This window comes from Portunus trituberculatus, chromosome 42 (assembly GCF_017591435.1).
Source record: "Portunus trituberculatus isolate SZX2019 chromosome 42, ASM1759143v1, whole genome shotgun sequence".
Lineage (NCBI taxonomy): Eukaryota > Metazoa > Arthropoda > Malacostraca > Decapoda > Portunidae > Portunus > Portunus trituberculatus.
Window position 1 is genome coordinate 20986474 of NC_059296.1, and position 19346 is coordinate 21005819.

General features: G+C 40.5%; 1 protein-coding gene across 2 annotated transcripts in view; it reads right to left on the reverse strand.

Moving 5' to 3' along the window:
• LOC123517743 (hexokinase type 2-like) overlaps positions 1-19346 on the reverse strand; it is a 55286-nt gene that overhangs the window by 33547 nt on the left and 2393 nt on the right. Inside the window, exon 1 of one of the 2 annotated variants that reach the window (XM_045278154.1) lies at positions 16139-16582. The exons of the other annotated variant lie outside the window; for it this stretch is intronic. Coding sequence (XP_045134089.1) covers positions 16139-16186 — 48 coding nt within the window. The 5' untranslated portion in view covers positions 16187-16582. Of the gene's footprint in view, positions 1-16138; positions 16583-19346 lie in introns of those variants that run through there. 2 annotated transcript variants of the gene reach the window in all.

Genomic DNA, 19346 nt, shown 5'->3' on the forward strand with positions numbered 1-19346 from the left:
CATTTCACATACACACGAACGCACACATACATAAACAAGGGAGGAAAAGGAAACAGGAAGGAAAAAGATGCCTAACGAGAAATGAAACGTTGAGTGAGAAAGTACAATATGTTCTGATATTTTTTTACTTGAAGCGATTAAACAAATGTGAGAACTTCAAAACGTTTCAGCTTCTCTTCTCGCTTGGTTTTTATCTGAACGTAGTAAACATTATCGAGTATTTATTTATTTTTTTTTTTTTGGGGGTGGTGATTTTAAGGATATTTCATCAAAGATTCTGCGTCATTAACACGGAAAATTACTTAGAAACTTGGCTGGTCACCTCTGTGGCCAATGAAAATAATCATTGTGGCAAAACAATGTGATTTAGATTACGGATCGTAAGTCTGTTATGAGATAGATAGAGAGAGAGAGAGAGAGAGAGAGAGAGAGAGAGAGAGAGAGAGAGAGAGAGAGAGAGATTAGGGTTAAGATATACATACTACAGGAGGGTTGGCAGTTGAACGTATATTTTTAGCTGTGTGTGTGTGTGTGTGTGTGTGTGTGTGTGTGTGTGTGTGTGTGTGTGTGTGTGTGTGTGTGTGTGTTTGCCGTAAATGCGAGGCCGTTGAAGAATCCAAGAATACTCGTTTATACGCACACCCAAGAGAGAGAGAGAGAGAGAGAGAGAGAGAGAGAGAGAGATGGCGGTCTGGGTAGAGTAAGTGCAAGTGCTTTATTTTTAGCAGAGAGAGAGAGAGAGAGAGAGAGAGAGAGAGAGATCACATGTTATGCGATAACTAAAGACTCAGAACACACACACACACACACACACACACACACAATTTCTCTCTCTCTCTCTCTCTCTCTCTCTCTCTCTCTCTCTCTCATAACAGACAGTCGTGTAATGCTTCCTCCACTTGACGGTAATAACTATGGCATATATTCAAACACTTTTGACTCCCACCTGGACTATTCTCGAAAGCCTGCGTAAATGATGATTCCTGATGCCATGATGTTTTCCCGGTCAATAATGTAGCACTCTTTTAAAACACTCGGAAATCACGAAGACGCAATTAAAAACCAGACTTTCTTTTTCTATTACCAGTTAAAATGAGACGCTAGAATATTTGAGCAATGCACCCTGTTCCCTAAGTCTCTGTATGCTGTATTCTCTGTAGTCATGGTTAGTCTTGTGCCTAGATGCAGCTACTAGTTAGAACTGATAAGACAATAAGAGTGGCTGAATCAAATACAGATACAATAATTAAGCAGTCAGATCGATAATCATACATAGATGATAAATATGAACATGATGAAAGTTACAAAAAAAAAAAAAATGAAAACAGTTAGTCTATACATCAAACAAACTTAAGCCTAGTGACACCCACTTATCATTCCTGAGTAACCTTTTAAAACTATCTTGATTCGAGTCTAATAAACAGTACTGAGGCTGATCTAAAGAATAGAGAAATATAATATTTGGTACTTGATTATCTTATTTACACGAATTTAGATAATCACATATCTATTGAAATAATCTACAGACTCTTCACTGGTGATTTGGAGAACATACAAATCAAGTAAAATCATCATAAATTTATATCAGTCGCCAGGTGATAACATTTTACTACATACACATCACAAAGTGTATAGAATAACACTGATTTGTCACAGTGAATGTTAAAGAAATACCGTGTCCAAATCTCTGGTTTTCGTTTTTCCCCATCACAGTCCCGAGAGAGAGAGAGAGAGAGAGAGAGAGAGAGAGAGAGAGAGAGAGAGAGAGAGAGAGAGAGAGAGAGAGAGAGAATGTGAGGCAACTTGTCACTATTAGTGATTTCATCATTTCACTCTGATAAGATAGATAACACTATCAATTTCCTCACCTTTGGTAAGATAAGCTCACTTCCTTCACATTCACGTAAACTACTCCTGGATAAGAAACCAATTGCTATATTTTTCCTTTTTTTACAATAGAAAAGAAAGGCGAAAAAAAAACTTACTACGCATTCAGTGATATAACAAGTACGATGATTCTCCTCATTCAAATAGTAATTACAGCATTTCGGTACACCCTTTCGCGTTTTCTTAAGCTTGCCCTACACCAAAAGAAAACGGAGAGTGGAAAAATTCCAGAATGCAATATCCTAGATTGGTGTGTGTGTGTGTGTGTGTGTGTGTGTGTGTGTGTGTGTGTGTTTCAAACTGAATGTGAGATGCGAATATACATTACAAAGCACTTAGGCTTACACACACGGGGCCTCACGAGCGTAAAGCCCAGGCCCTGTAAAACTACAACTAGGTAAATACAACTAGGTAAATACACACACACACACACACACACACACACACACACACACACACACACACACTGCGTAGTGTAGTGGTTAACACACTCTCTCACAACCAAGAGGACCCGGGATCGAGTTCCGGTCGCGGAGAGGCAAATGGGCAAGCCTCTTAAAGTGTAGATCCTGTTCACCTTGCAGCAGTAGGTACGGGATGTAACTCGAGGGGTTGTGGCCTCGCTTTCCCGGTGTGTGTAGTGTGTTATGGTCTTAGTTCTACCCGAAGATCGGTCTGTGAGCTCTGAGCTCGCTCCGTAATACACACACACACACACACACACACACACACACACACACACACACAAGCGCGCGCAAGCGCTCACTTAGCCACCATGACCGACACACATACGCACAGCTTTGAGCTTTAGTAACTCTGGGAAAATTTTGTTTCTGGCGAGAGAGAATGGTGTTTTTTTCTGAGTAAAGCAACTGTAAACTTTTCCTTCTTCAACGTTTGACAAGAAATCTCTCTCTCTCTCTCTCTCTCTCTCTCTCTCTCTCTCTCTCTCTCTCTCTCTCGTGATGCATTACCTGCAGCTCGTGGTGAACAAAACACGTAGGCACGCAGGTTTCCCTGGTACAGCAGCGTATGACCGGATGTGAGTGATGGTAGCCTCGTGCGCCTTGGCACGTACGTACACTGGCGGGTTAGGTAGGTTTGTGGGTATATGTGGAGGCAAGTTCATATTTTTTCTTACTAAATTGCCTTTCTTTTTCCATGGTGGTGATATGGTGCATTTCATCACGGCCGTGTTATAGTTTCTTTGTTAGTGAAAAAAAAAAAAAATGAACGTGTAAAGCACTCGTGACTTCTGGTAAAGAATTTCCGCTGATCTCAAGCACTGATTGGAGCGTTAGATTTTCTGGCTTTTTTCCTCAACAGTTGGTTTTCTCTAGTGTGGATGTTACAAGTCAAGTCTTTCTTCATGCACAAAAATTCTCAGATTTATAATCAATGTTTTACTTCGTGTGGTTATCTGTTAATGTTGCATATTCAAGTACGAGTACTGGTCTTATGAATGATGCTACCCCCTTCTTTAATGAAATTCTACTCTTATGCTGGCCATTAACTTTAATTAAACCAATTATTTCCTTTGTACTTATATGGTTTTTATGATTATGTAATAGATAATTATACAAATATTTCTCCTTGCCAACTAATAGTAAACTGGTGCTTCTCAATTTGTAATCACAGACAGAATACTGCTATTGTGCAAGTTTACAAATGTCATAACTGGGTGTTTTCTGCTTTCAGTTACGTCTGTCAAGTAACTCAATCTATACAACTTCTCTGTAAAAAAGGGACACGTTGATCTTTCCCAAAAAATCTTTTTCATGTGAAGAAACTCTGAAATGTTATTTGCACTAATTCCATCAAATAGTCTGAACATTTCCTAACATTCAACTGAATGCATCGTGCAACTCATTTGCTTCCTTTACTTACATGCATCATTTCAGTTTCCCTTTCGCTTTGTGTGTGTGTGTGTGTGTGTGTGTGTGTGTGTGTGTGTGTGTGTGTGTGTGTGTGTGTGTGTGTGTGTGTGTACAAGGAACGTCATACGGTGAACGACCGTTTTACGTAGAATGACGTTTACTCGCTTCTGTGTGTCAAGTCATATCTTGTGAATTGAAACAGGAAGGAGGAACAGGCGTGGACGGGATCGTCTGCCAAGAGAGGAGTGTCTGTGTGTATGTAGAGAGGTTCAGAGAGAGTGGCATGTTGTTAAGAATTGTCCCATTACGAGAGGTAATAAGTAAAGTGTAGGTTTAACTAGCGTTGAGGAACTCTTCAGTGTCAAGTACACATACGATGTCATTTGTAAAATTGTTCATGATGTTCTTTAATTACATTAGTAATGAATATGAGTGATTTTAGCTTTCTGGAATAGTAATAACGGAATGGATTTTTCTTTTGATGTAGCAGTGGCTGTCATTTAGTGTAGTTTGGAAGGTTTATACTTTTAATGTAAAGCAGTCTGTTTTAATGTTTAAATTTAAAGATTTTCGTCAGTTTTATGGACCGCATAGTTACTTTTCTTTAATAATGTTTTTCTTTTACCAATTTTTAGGTTTTCAAAATTTGGCATGATGTTATGTTAGTTCTGGTTTGCATCTACTTGAAGGGAGGCGGTGTAGTGGATAAGGTGATGAGCGTGGGATCGTACAGACTTCCACGCGTAGGTTCGCATCCCACCACATACCGCTTTGAAGCTATGCCATTTGTAAAGTGGTTTAAGTTACCTACATGTCACCATGATACCCAGGTTCTAGGTGGTTACACCAAAGATGCGCTTGGGTGGTGATATGGGCCCTAATATGGGTACCACTATGAATAAAGTTGCCATGCGCCACTAATGGGCGGAAGCTGAACAGCGCTTCTTACATACTCTTCAAATAGGCCTACAGGCGCCATAGGCCATTACATTAAAGTATCTTTTAGCTTTTACTAGTTTATTAGTGTCTTAGATTACATTTTTCTTTTGTTCTTTTAACTCGTTTATGTAATTTCATTCAAATGTAACTATAACTGTTGTCAATAAATATCTATTTCTGTGTGTGTGTGTTTCACTGTTTGATCTGCTGCAGTCTCTAACGAGACAGCCAGACGTTACCCTACGGAACGAGCTCAGAGCTCATTATTTCCGATCTTCGGATAGGCCTGAGACCAGGCACACCACACACCGGGACAACAAGGTCACAACTCCTCGATTTACATCCCGTACCTACTCACTGCTAGGTGAACAGGGGCTACACGTGAAAGGAGACTCACCCAAATATCTCCACCCGGCCGGGGAATCGAACCCCGGTCCTCTGGCTTGTGAAGCCAGCGCTCTAACCACTGAGCTACCGTGTGTGTGTGTGTGTGTGTGTGTGTGTGTGTGTGTGTGTGTGCGCGCGCGTACATGTGCGCTTGCTTGCTCCTACAGTTGTTTCCCCGTCACTGTTCCCGCTTTCTACGTAAGGCTTGATTCTTCCTCACTCATTTCTGCCAGTCCCCATCGAACTTATGGTTTACGACCACACACCCAGACGATTGGGCACAGAACTAGGAACCCCCGGTAGTTCCCCCATCTAAACCATCCCACTGAGTTCGCCACCGCTACTTACGTAATGTATGTTATTGAACTGCAGTGATTAAGGGCACGTCCTTCATCGGCACCCTTAGTATTGCATGCCGCGGTAAAGGAAGGGTTGGGGAGGTGGTGTAGGTGGAGGGGTGGAGATGCAGGACAAGGGGAAGCAGACATCGACCGCGTCACTATCAGTTGCCGCCGAGTGTTAAAAGCTTCTCTCATGTTCATAATATTTTCTACCACACTGGAACTTCATCGGAAATAGTGTGTTACTCGAAACATTTGAATATTTGTAGAACATTGCCATACTCTATCAGAAATCCAAAGTTTTATAACCAATACACAACAAAAAAACGTTCCATAACCTCACTCAAGAAAATACGCCTACCTGATCACTATTCTAGTACTGCCTATATATCTTTTCATTCAGACATCAAGGAATCACGACAACTTGATTCTACGAGTGTCCTTATTAAGCGCACACCTGTGTTGAAGCCCTATCTATATCACTACCATCACCACACACACACACACACACACACACACACACACACACACACACAAGAACATTGACAGTACATTTTTTTCCTTTAGTTACTACTATTACTACTACTACTACTACTACTACTATTGTTGTTACTGCTGCTGTTTCTTCTTTTTCTACTACTACTACTACTATTGTTGTTACTGCTGCTGTTTCTTCTTTTTCTACTACTACTACTACTACTACTACTACTACTACTACTACTTCTACTACTACTATTGCTACTACTACTACTACTACTACTACTACTGTTGTTACTGCTGCTGCGGCTGCTGCCATTTCCTACTGTTACTACTTCGTTACTGTCACTGCTCGTCGTATCCTCCTTCAGTCTGCCATCTCCCCCTGTTACCGAGAACTTCCCCTTGGCCAGGAATAGCCTCGTGACGCGATATTTAATGTTAAATCTCACCTTGACGCCGCCGAGTCTCCTCTATAATTTAGAATCGTTGGCCTAAAAGAAACAAGGAAGGGGAAAGGAAAGAAAGGAAGGAGAACACTAGCAATAGATCCTTCTCTGTGCAGGCATTACTGTCCAACCTTGAGGAGGAGTTGTCATAATAGACATTCGGAAGATATGGGGTAGTACTCATCTGCGCTACTTTACAAACGCCATTACCGGATGTCTACACGCTGTTTGTTTACTGTGTTGATGTATTTATGCAGCTACGTATACATATACCAAAGGTGGCAGTGCCAAGTATTACCTAACTGGGCATCTATATCTGTACATTATGGTCCTGTTCCTCTGTCGCACGTAGCAACGCGAGATTTTGGCTCTGGTAAAGTGTTTTCGGAACCTTATGGCGAATTCCTTTTACATGGAGAGGCTTTATGTCAAGGCTGGGATAAGAATATCATCTGTGCTGCTGCTCCTTTTTCGGTAAGTCAGCTAAATCTAAACTGCGTAAATCTAACCACTGTTCTGATAAATTTGGAAACAGTAGAGCGTCCATGAAAGTCCCTTCATTTATAATATTTGATACAAATCGTTCATAGCAGACACGGAGTGTATTTCCGACCTTTATTGCGATGATATTTCGATCTATTTAACTATTTCTCGATGCGTGTCTTGCCTGCACAGTCACAGTGAGCTGCTTGCAAGGCCATTCGGACCAAGAACCAGGTAACTCCAAGATCTCAGGTGATGTGTACGTTGGTGGCAAGCAGGAAGCAGCTAGGCAACCACTCGTTAAGAACAAGAACAAAAAGCTGGGGATTGTGGGTGTAGCATAGATGGATGCTTAAAGGAAGCTACTCTAGTCCGCACCAAAGGAGACGAAGAGAAAGAGAGTGAAGGAGGAATCAATATGAGAATATTGACATTATAATGTTAAGACGAAGATGGTATCATGAAGAAAAGTAGTAGTAGTAGTAGTAGTAGTAGTAGTAGTAGTAGTAGTAGTAGTAATAGTAGTAGTAGTAATAGTAGTAGTAGTAGCAGTAGACAGGAAAACCAAAGACAAGGAGAGAGCAGACATATGATGACAGAAATACTTCATAAGAACTGCAGTAGGAAAAAAACGAATGGAGGAAGGTGATACGCTGAACGGAGAGAGAGAGAGAGAGAGAGAGAGAGAGAGAGAGAGATAAGGAGCCATAGGAAGGTCACATTGTCCAATAAGTTCAAGGTCAAGAGAGGTTGGTCTGTCAGGCAGTACGTACATATGTATATCGAAACGTAATTGATCTTGCATAATCCAGTGTAACAATTACTCGGTACTGGATCTAGCAGCCAACACACGTCAGCATTAATACAGTAACGCATGGCACCACGTTCTGTATGTGAGATCGATAACATGAACCGAGAGGAATTTCTGACGAAGAAGCTTAGACGACTACAAAGAACGAAACAAATATGAAATCAAAAGTTTCAAACAAGTGTAACATGTTATACTTGTTACAATATTGGCTGGAAAAGAGAGAGAATGGCTGGTGTGTGTGTGTGTGTACGCGTAGAGTGACACGTGTGAGGCGGCGGAGGGCGATGTGGCAACCCCGTACGTCCTTCACGCGCTGGAGGTCATAGAAAACGGAAACGTGCACGTCCGAGGGTTTTCGCGTTCAAGGATCAAGGAGGACTGCAAAATCTCACAACCTCGCAAGATCCAAGTTGATCAGAGATGGTGGAAACAGAACAGTGATTCTGAATTACTCTACTGTGAAACACCAGATGACAACTGATAACAGCACACACCTGCTAGATGTGCTTGCCCTTCGCTCAACGGATGTTTCTCACACAGCGGTATGACATGCGTTTTAAGGAAGTGCACTTTTAGTCCTGGTTACAGATAAGCCCGAGGAACTTGTATGAACGCCACGTAGTGAAGACATCGTTACATCTGATATATGTACAAGGCTAAGGATGCCATCACCCAAGACACTTCATGGTCTGCCTGCCTTGAAAATCCAGCCTTTTCAATTATTATGTACATGACATCTAGTCAGGTCTGGCATCTACCGACTCGTGCGCCAGCACTCATACAATTAATACATACATATATAAATACACATTGCAGACACACACACATACACACACACACACACACGTGTGTGTGTGTGTGTGTGTGTGTTGAAGTTGAGTACATGGAATGCAGGAGTGGAGTCCGCTCGCCCTTCAGAGAAGTGCTGCCCGTCCACAACCGACCAGTCACGCACGTCTCCCTCTACATTGCCGGCTTCAGTAAATGCCAGTAACTTGTTTTATTACTTATCCTTCTCTGTGGCACTGGGAGAGGAGGTCACGAAGATACAGCATTATGTCACTGTACCGCTTGCCCTAGAATGATGTCAGCCAGTATGTTTTTAGTGTAGGAGTTTAAACAATGCTTCACGTAATGCACTGTCATACGTGAGCGACACACCAAAGCGTGAGGCAAACGTGGCGGGCACCGATAGGTTTGTTTATTTTTGTGTAGCTTCTAACAGTATGTTGTGCAGAAACTCTTCAATGTAGCGATTGGTAAACCTATGCTAATGTTACAGAACACACACACACACACACACACACACACACACACAGTTTCATTGGCTAATAAAAGTGTATTTTAGTCGAGAGCGGTGGTTTTCCTTAAAGCGGACCTGTGTCATTGGTGGAGTGGGAGGGTGTGTCCATCACCGCCTCCAGGAGACAGCCAATCAAGACAAACGTCTGAAAAAAGATCTGTTGCGATGCAGTTGTGCAAGACTCTCGAGATGAAGGTTGCGGAGGAGGCAAAGGAAATTACGAAAGTAAAGCACAATGAAAGAGAATTATTGTATCAGTAACGTGACACAGACGACACAAGGCAAGTTACCTCAGCCACCAAGCTCCTCCCTCCCAAGAACCCTGGACAATGGAGTGTTGCCAGCGGCGGCGCTTGCGTCATGCGAGGAGAGAGGACCAGTACCGTGGTGTTTTGAGGCCTGCCTGTTGAGCTTTGCTTGCTAGACGACTGACTGTTTTCTTTCCTTTCTCTTTTGTTTCTTATATACAGCAATAACAATATCAATATTAATTTCTGAATATTTAACTAGTGGCCATCAGACACGACGTGCTTACTTGAAGTTTCGTCGTGGGCTGCTCATCATCCTCTAATGTCTTATTCTACATATATTTTGAGGTGTCAATAATTGAGTGGGGTTGTTGCACTCTTGCGTAGGCAATATGGATACCTACATACTAACGCAAGAGGGTCACCTCTATTATTGCCAGGTCTGATCCCCTCGCCACACAATGTATTGCCTTACACTGAGCCTCCTCCCCTCCACTCACTCGTCTTTCACCAGTTCATTCCATCGATACATCTTTACTTTCGACATCTTCGCCCCCATCCCGGAAGTGTTCAACCAATGATCACTGCACTCATCTAGGTCAAGTCGCCTAGCTCGCCGCGGCAGTAATTGGCGAAGTGGTTTTCTTTATCTTGGAATTGGCTGAGACGAGTCCTAATTAGGATAGTTAAGACTTGGTGGCGTTCCAAGGATCACGAAGGATGCAACAATCTGCTTGTGAGAGACTGATGTGGGTGACTGCAGTTCTTACACCAAAGTCAAAGTAATTCAGGGAAACATGATACACCGTCATTTTCTTATAAAACTTTTCTGAAAATTACTCTTGTTGTATTTTAATGGACAGAATTTCAACGCCCGTAAATACATAATTACTACGCACGCCAGTACGCTGAGGGCCGGTTGAAAAGACTGCGTTTGGCGTTTGCCGCCGTGACATTTGTATGTGAAGGAAAAAAATAATAAAAGATACATGCGACCCATTATGACATGGAAAAGTGGGTAAAATGCTTGTTTGGTACGTTGTGTTAATTTTATTACCTCTAATAAATTCGTGTATCACAATGTGATATGATGCATGATGCTCAATCTTCTTAGAAACAGTGTTGACTTTATTGATTTAATAATCCTTATATAGTGACAACATTTTTCATTTATGAATTTATATATTTAATTGTTATTCTTTTACACGATTAAGAAAGACTCTGTCCAAAAAAAAAAAAAAAAATGTCTCATTCACTGATCCATTAAAAAAGAAGGAAAAAATATGACATGGTAAAGTGAAAGAAGAGCAATCTAAATCATTAGCAGAAATATTACAACGATAATACAACCATTCAAATAAAATACAATGAAAAACAGAAATAGAAATGACAAATAAAAACAAATCAGAACGGTGTATACTGCATTGTCTTGACGCAAAGTTTCCACCTTCTACAATCAAACCAGATTAACTCGGTCCTTTCAGTGATGGCCGCAGTTGTCCTACATTTTGATGTCACATTTACACACGTCACGCATATGGCGATCTCTCTCTCTCTCTCTCTCTCTCTCTCTCTCTCTCTCTCTCTCTCATCCTTTGTTTAGTTTAATCTAAAATTACAATGTTTCATATACGGCTACATGGGTAACTGAATGGTTTTCAATTTGGACATGGAAGAATGAATCTGTATACTTTCTGCTACACTTGGCAAAGCGTGTAGTCCGTGCGGTGCTGCCCCTCTGTCCTTGACGTGTCAATACCCCAGGTCGTTCCATGCGACTTTCCCTTAATACCAATGCATGGATTTTCATAACAGTAATAATAATAATGGCAAAACATCAAAGGGACAGACTAAATTGACTCCAGAATTATCACGAGTCAAAACAGCATCAGTGACTTCGGAAAACAATAATTCCTTGTCCTAGGTCAAAGGCAGCGTTCGTTCCCAGCTAACGGACACGAGCACAACCCGTTTTCTTTATGATAATGAGGCCCAAGAACACGTCTCGGATCTCAAAGTAAGATATGCTGGCATTCAAATACAGCATATATATATATATATATATATATATATATATATATATATATATATATATATATATATATATATATATATATATATATATATATATATATATATATACCCTGAGTTCTCCGATGGCGCATTTATAGTGGTGGTTGTAGTATTAGTAGTAGTAGTAGTAGTAGTAGTAGTAGTAGTAGTAGTAGTAATAGTAATAGTAGTAGTAGTAGTAGTAGTAGTAGTAGTAGTTATTGATACTTTTGTTCACGTACTTACTGCAGAAGTCAAAAGAATCATGTATACGTAGGAGAAGAATAAAAAGAAAAAAGAAAATATAACAACAACAACAACAACAACATAGGGGCAAGAACAAGGAAAAATAAGAATAATAATATCAAGTAGTAATATAGTAGTAGTAGTAGTAGTAGTAGTAGTAGTAGTAGTAGTACTAGTAGTAGTAGTAGTAGTAGTAATAGTAGTAGTAGTAGTAGTAGTAGTAGTAATAGTAGTAGTAGTAGTAGTAGTAGTAGTAGTAGTAGTAATAGTAGCAGTAGTAATAGCAGTAGTAGTAGTAGTAGTAGTAGTAGCAGTGGTACCCTAGTAGTAGTAGCAGTAGTACCTAGTAGTAGTAGTAGTACCTAGTAGTAGTAGTAGTACCTAGTAGTAGTAGTAGTAGTAGTAGTACCTAGTAGTAGTAGTTGTTGCTGTTGTTGTTGTTGTTGTTGTTGTTGTTGTTGTTGTTGTTGTTGTTGTTGTTGTTGTTGTAGCAGTAGTAGTTGTATCAGTAATAATAGCAGAAGTAGTAGTTATATAATCATCAGTAATGAACTCCTTTGTGGAAGTGACGGGTATTTGCACTAAATCGTAGTACTTGAGAACATGAGACTTGCTCCTTCCTGCTCACTATCATAAAGAAAACAAGTGGTGTGCGTCTCCTATCTGTGGATAATTAATGATACACTCAGTGTGGGCTATTCATACTTTACTACACTGTCTTCCAAGGAGTAGCGATAGTCTTTTGTTTTTATCCTTTTCTATTTTTCATAATTACAAAGGGAAGTAATAAAAAGGAAAGGAAAGTTAACTCTCTCTCTCTCTCTCTCTCTCTCTCTCTCTCTCTCTTACTACTACTACTACTACTACTACTACTACTACTATATTACTACTACTACTATACTAACTACTACTACTATATTACTACTACAACTACTATACTACTACTACACTATTACTATATTACTACTATTACTACTACTACTACTGCTACTGCTACTACTACTACTACTACTGCTACTGCTACTGCTACTGCTGCATTGCTACTGCTATATTACTACTGCTGCATTACTGCTATATACTACTGCTACTGCTGCTACTGCTATATTACTACTGCTATATTACTGCTGCTACATGCTGCTACATTACTGCTGCATTACTGCTACTGCTACTACTGCTACTGCTGCTGCTGCTACTGCTGCTACCACACTGCACTGCTACTGCTACTACTACTGCTACTACTACTACTGCTACTACTACTACTACCACTGCTATACTACTACTACTACTACTGCTATATTACTACTACTACTATACTACTACTACACTACTACTACTACTATACTACTACTACTACTACTACTTCTACTATACTACTACTACTACTACTACTACTATACTACTACTACTACTACTACTACTACTACTAGTAATACTACTACTAATAATAATAACAATAACAATAATATAACAATGGTAACAACAAGAAACTCTAATCCGAGGAGCGTCAACATCTGCCGTTAGAGAGAATAACAAAAAATTTCACTTTCCATAAGCAGCACAAATTCTGATAGTTTCTCCCGGCGCATTTTACGGAGCTCGCTGTTTGCCTTTATCTGAAAAGTAATGTGAGGAACGACTCAGAATGGTATCATTTGTATGGGTTTCATTATCCAGGCTAGAAGCAACCATGTACTACGTCTGGTTAAGTACCGTGCTTCAAGGAGAGAGAGAGAGAGAGAGAGAGAGAGAGAGAGAGAGAGAGAGAGAGAGAGAGAGAGAGAGAGAGAGAGAGAGAGAGAGAGAGAGAGAGAGAGAGAGAGAGAGAGAGAGAGAGAGAGAGAGAGAGAGAGAGAGAGAGAAAAGAGAGAAATATATTACAGACGGACAGACAGACAGAAACAAACAGACTGTGGTACAGTGGAACCATGCGTGCTTTGGGGTCCGAGGGGTCTCCAAGCGCACGGGTTCGAATCCTGTCCACGGTCCGAGTGTAGGTTGGGGTTCCTCACTCAGGGCAACGGTTTCCTAGCAGGTGGGCTTTGAGATAGGAGGTACCACAAAAAGTATCTCCTTTAGTCCATAAACTCCCGTGAAAACCCCACATGGTATAAAAAAAAAAAAAAAAAAAAACCAGGCGCGCGCGCACACACACACACACACACACAATGCTCATACATTGAGAGAGAGAGAGAGAGAGAGAGAGAGAGAGTGCGTGTGTGTGTGCATGATCTGACAGTGACATTCGAAGAAAATAAGAACTTAAGAGAAGATGCCGGAAAAAAAAAAAAAAACATTTACAGAAAAAAAGAAGTAAGGTTGAGTTAGGAATGATTACGAAATTCTTGTGCACATGTCGCTGGTCACGCTCGCGCCGCTACGCCAGCCGCCTCACAATGCACATGGAGGGAGGTGTGGGGGTTGTCATCCCCAGCAAAGACCGTGGCATGCTTGATTACTCAGACTATACAATGTGTGTGTGTGTGTGTGTGTGTGTGTGTGTGTGTGTGTGTGTGTGTGTGCACACGTGCGCCCGTTATCGAACCAGTTGATGTACGTACTATAGTGGCGTTCCAGTGTCCGGAAAGTAACTCACATGTAAGCTAATGATATTCAACAATAATAGTAATCATAATAATAATAATAATAATAATAATAATAACTAATTAACAACGACAATGACAAGATGAGATACATTATGTTTTAGTTTCACGTGCCATACGCTCATCTGGCATAAAATTATTTCGTATGTTATTTCATTGATATGTTTATATTTTTCGTGTTTATTTTATTTTACTTTAAAAGATATCTTTATAATCGTACAGCAAACATTTACATAAATAACATCACATCATTTCTGCAGATAAACGTATTGCATAGGTAGTATTATCACTTAATAAAGCAGACTTCTTTTTCCACACATAAAACCGCCTTGTCCAACCTCTACACGTCTACATAAGAGAGCTACTGTCAGGCGCGGGAAGGGATCAACAAAATATTTTATATGGCTATCATGTATCCACGTCAGCAAGCAGGTACACGGATGAGCGTCCTCTGCTGTGGTAAGGTCCATCCTCCTCCTTTGTTGTGTTTCATTACTAATACGACAATAAATGTATCAATCAATCCTTCTCCTATAGGAGAACTGACGTTAAGAACTATAGTTCTTAACGTCAATTTACCTCTTCAGTATTACATTCCTCCTCGTCTCTTACAAGTCACTAAAGACGGCTATTCATAGTAACACTTACAGTATATGCTTATATCACATAATTTAGTCCATTTGGCCAACAAGCGCGCCTACTCAGGCTCCACTCACTGATGATGTCGGACTGGCGGAAGGGGCGGGAGTAGGAAGTAGGGTGGGGAAACCAATCAGCTGGTGAACCATCGTTTCATGGTTCAGAAAGCTCATATCTGTGGTCTCCTCCTCCCACACACACACACACACCGTGTCTGTCTGTGTGTGTGTGTGTGTGTGTATGCGCGTTATTCACCACGGTCGTCTGCTGGTCACCCAGCCAGCCTTTCCTCTACGGAAAGAGCTCAGAGCTCGTAGTGACCGATCTTCGGGTAGGACTGAGACCACAACACACTCTCCACACACCGGGAAAGCGAGGCCACAACCCCTCGAGTTACATCCCGTACCTATTTACTGCTAGGTGAACAGGGGCTACACATTAAGAGGCTTGCCCATTTGCCTCGCCGCTTCCCGGGACTCGAACCTGGGCCCTCTCGATTGATTCGAGCTTGCTAACCACTGTATTAAGCGGTGTGTGTGTGTGTGTGTGTGTGTGAGAGAGAGAGAGAGAGAGAGAGAGAGAGAGAGAGAGAGAGAGAGAGAGAGAGAGAGAGAGAGAGAATTTCCTTGTGTTCATTATTTTTCCATAACAATCACATTCAAGGCTGCGCGTTAGTTACTTTTGCTTACTCCTCTTGATCTAGTTCGGAAATTCCTTTGTATCCATCCTTTCCTTCCGCTACACTGTATTATGAGTTACATAATTCGCCTCCATTAAAAACATAATGAACAAAAATGTACTAAATTTTCGAAATGGTTTAGTATTCTTCCCTTACTACATGGTATGGTGAAGTTGGAAGTATTGTAGTGTTTTATAGACAGGATTCACGGCTGTATTACTTGTTGCGTTGTCACTAGCTGATGCAACAACAACAACGTATGATACATGCTCCACCCACTCGTCGATTACACTAACTACCTGTTAAGTAATGACTTTCCCTAGTCTTGTTTATTCACATACCTATTTATTCATTTATTTATTGATCATAATGATGTGAAGTCAATTAATCTTGTTCAACTTGAAGGTATGATAAGCGAATATGAAGTGCAAGAGTGTCTTTCCACAATGCGCGTAGTTTTATTTGTCTGACCAATACAGTAATAAAAAAAAAAAAAATGTGAAGAACATCTACAATAAAAGTTTTATAATCGCAATAAGCCTCTAGCTTTCGTATAAGACATGATGTATACTACTACTACTACTACTACTACTACTACTAGCTATGTTATTTGTAAAGTAGCTTTCACATTCACTTTCCTTCAGACGCACAGTCACTCCCATCCATGCAGAGTTCCCAGCACCACCAGGAGCAGACTATAAGTTCAATGGGAACACTTACGGTTAAGGTCTTTCTCTTTGGACGACAGCAGCACAGAACGAACTTCATGGTGAATGCTTTTAGGAGTGAGTTGGACGCGCGCGGTGTTTGACGAAGCTGGTTCAGATGTTTCGTGAAGTCTTCAGCTTGCCGGGTGGATTGGCAGAGTTGTTAGCAGGGTGTTCAAACGGAGGGTGGGAAGGCAGGGACGTGTGCTGTCGAGTCGTTCGACCTGACGACTGGCGGGTGGCGACCAGCACTCTCGTGACGGTGGTGCTGTTGGAGTTGCCTTGTAGCTGTATTGGAATGCTAATGCATAGTGACAGTGACAAGACTCAATTGATATAAATAATAAATAATCTGAATACCCGCCTCGCAGCAGCACGGTTGAGGGAAAAAGATTGATAATTGATTTACTTGGGGAAAATATTAGTGCTTGAGACCTTTAACAACGATTAGATCAATTGATATTGTAGTAATACAAACAAGTATCGGCACACCACCTCTTCGTTACGTCTGCTTACCGACACTGAGTCCAGCGTGAGCGAAGAGTGACGGCTGAACAGCAAGGCCAGGCTCAAGGCACACACTCTCTCTTCACGCTCCTTACACCTGAGGCCCGGAAGCTCTCGGAAGTAAGGTTGGTTGATTATTGCGTTGGTTGGCTGAATATCATTTAAAAACGTGACCATACTATGGCACTTTTTTTTTTTATTTAACGTCGCGGTCAGCTGTCATATAACGCGTAACATTTGTCAGAAATTTAGGAAGAAAAATAGATATGCAGCATAATCAGTGAACACCTTCCTAAACGTCTAAACAAAATCTTATAAAGTATTAAGATACATCACACGTTCCGTGTTACCAGGCAGAGGCTGGAGAGGAGTGAGGCAGGCAGTGGACCGTGATTGTAGTATCCATTGTTCTTTTAGGCAGACAGAACGCGATGTGCTATTTTGGTATATTCACAATCCGTTTATATATATATATATATATATATATATATATATATATATATATATATATATATATATATATATATATATATATATATATATATCCTGTCTGGTCATAAGCTACATCTTGTTTCACAGATGTTCGTAAAAAAAAAAGGCAAATATTGTGAACAACGGAATTTTAATCAAATGATTTCCAGTTTAGAGAGGAAAAAACATTCTTGTTCAATGAAATGGCCTTGCAGCGACTTTTATCCTTTCTTTTTCATACACTTTAATGCAGATTAATTCAAGTATATGTAATGCTGATATTATTCTGAAAACAAAGTAAGAATGTCGACATCCTTGACCCAAATGCAGGTCCTTTCAAACTATCTTTTTCTCCTTCCCTATTCCTTGAATTTCCTTCCACCACCTCAACCGCAAACCTTTCTTTACCTTCAGTGGATTACCATCATGTGCACCGCCTCTAGGAAGGTTTGTGAGCAGCTTGGTGACGGGAAATGATAGAATGATTGGTAGAGGGGTAGAGGCTGTAGTATGGTGAGTCACTTATATGTGTGCTGTAATAGGTAGATGACCCACATACACACATACACGTATGAATGCTAATGAGAATGGCGTGATGGGATATCCAAGCACGGAAGAAATGACGTAACCAGTAGTGTGAGAGTGAGGCAATACATAATCATCTAGCTAGTACGGTTTGCGGTAGAGCAGTCGTAGACGTAACGAATTGTGTGCCAATTGTGGTGAGACAGTTTTCTGGACGATAACTAATAGTTTCAGTCAATAGCAGCAGACTTATTTTCTTAACCTAAGAAAGAATATAATTTTAAATATATCTAACAATTATACTCTTACGCCCTGGGGAGCAAGGAATGAATACTTCTTTTACATAAATGTTACAGATTACTGCAGTTAGTGTGCATTATTATCTATTTTCACTTGAAGTAATCTCTGAGACGCCTTTAATTCTTTTCCAGATACCTTAAAATCTATTTTAAAGTCAATATCGACAAATTTGGTAAACGCTGCCATTTCGTCTGTAGCAGCGTTTCCCAATCTTTTCCGACCATAGCACCCCCCTGTTGTCATGTCTAAGCAGTCCAGCACGCCTAACTAATATCTTGTTATTAGAGGGATAAAAGAAAGTGAAGTATGTGCATTAATTCCCAGCACCCCCTATAATTGGTTTCAGCATCCCCAGGGAGTGCTAGCGTCCCAGGTTGAGAAACGCTGGTCTGTGGTCATGCCTAACACATCTTGATTCTTTTTTTCAGAAATCTTGGCATTGACTTTAAAGAGACTTTTGGAAACTTCATAACGCCGACGTACAAGTGAGGCGTGCTGTCCCTTTACATGTCGTGTGGTGAAGCTAATACAGCAATACAGCCATTCCCATGAACGGTGTAGAAGTGACCTAGGAACCTGGAAAGCCTGCTGGAATGGTCCGAGGGATTGCGTAATACCTGTCCCATGTATGGCCTGTGAGGGATGCGCGGACACTTTTAACCACTAGTGACCTTTCTCATGGTCACACACACACACACACACACACACACTCACACTCACACACACTAACGTCCTTGTTGGAGGTTGTCTCCTGAAGGTCACACAGCTATAGTGGGGGTGGTGATGGTGGTGGCGGTTACCAAGAAGAATATTTACAATCTGCGGTGAGGATCCCGACTTTATTATAGCGGCAGTTGTGGCTGTCAATGTAATAAAATGTAATATCTAGAGAAGTGGTGGTGATAACGATGTAAATGAGGAACTCTCTCTCTCTCTCTCTCTCTCTTTGGTTGACGTGAAGTCTCATCATAGTCACCTATCAATAGCCTCTGAATGTTGAATGTTTATTAGACACTATAAAACATGTAAGCGTGTTTGCAATTATGTGAATAGCATAAAAGTGATGGCACTCTTAGTCTTCTAATAATATAAACACGAAAAAAAAATCGACCTTAATTTTCTTTACCCATTTCATCTACATTTTTATGCAATTTTAGAAAATTCCATGCACCCTTTATAGAAATTAATAAAACCTTATATATATATATATATATATATATATATATATATATATATATATATATATATATATATATATATATATATATATTATATATATCATTGAATTAATCAGAATTATTCGAAATACAAGATTTTTTTTTAATTCTTATCTGTTCGAGTCTCGGCTTTAATATTGAGCGCCTTATAAGGATTCACACTTCTGAATAACATTAAGAGGTTACTGGTGCTATTCATGG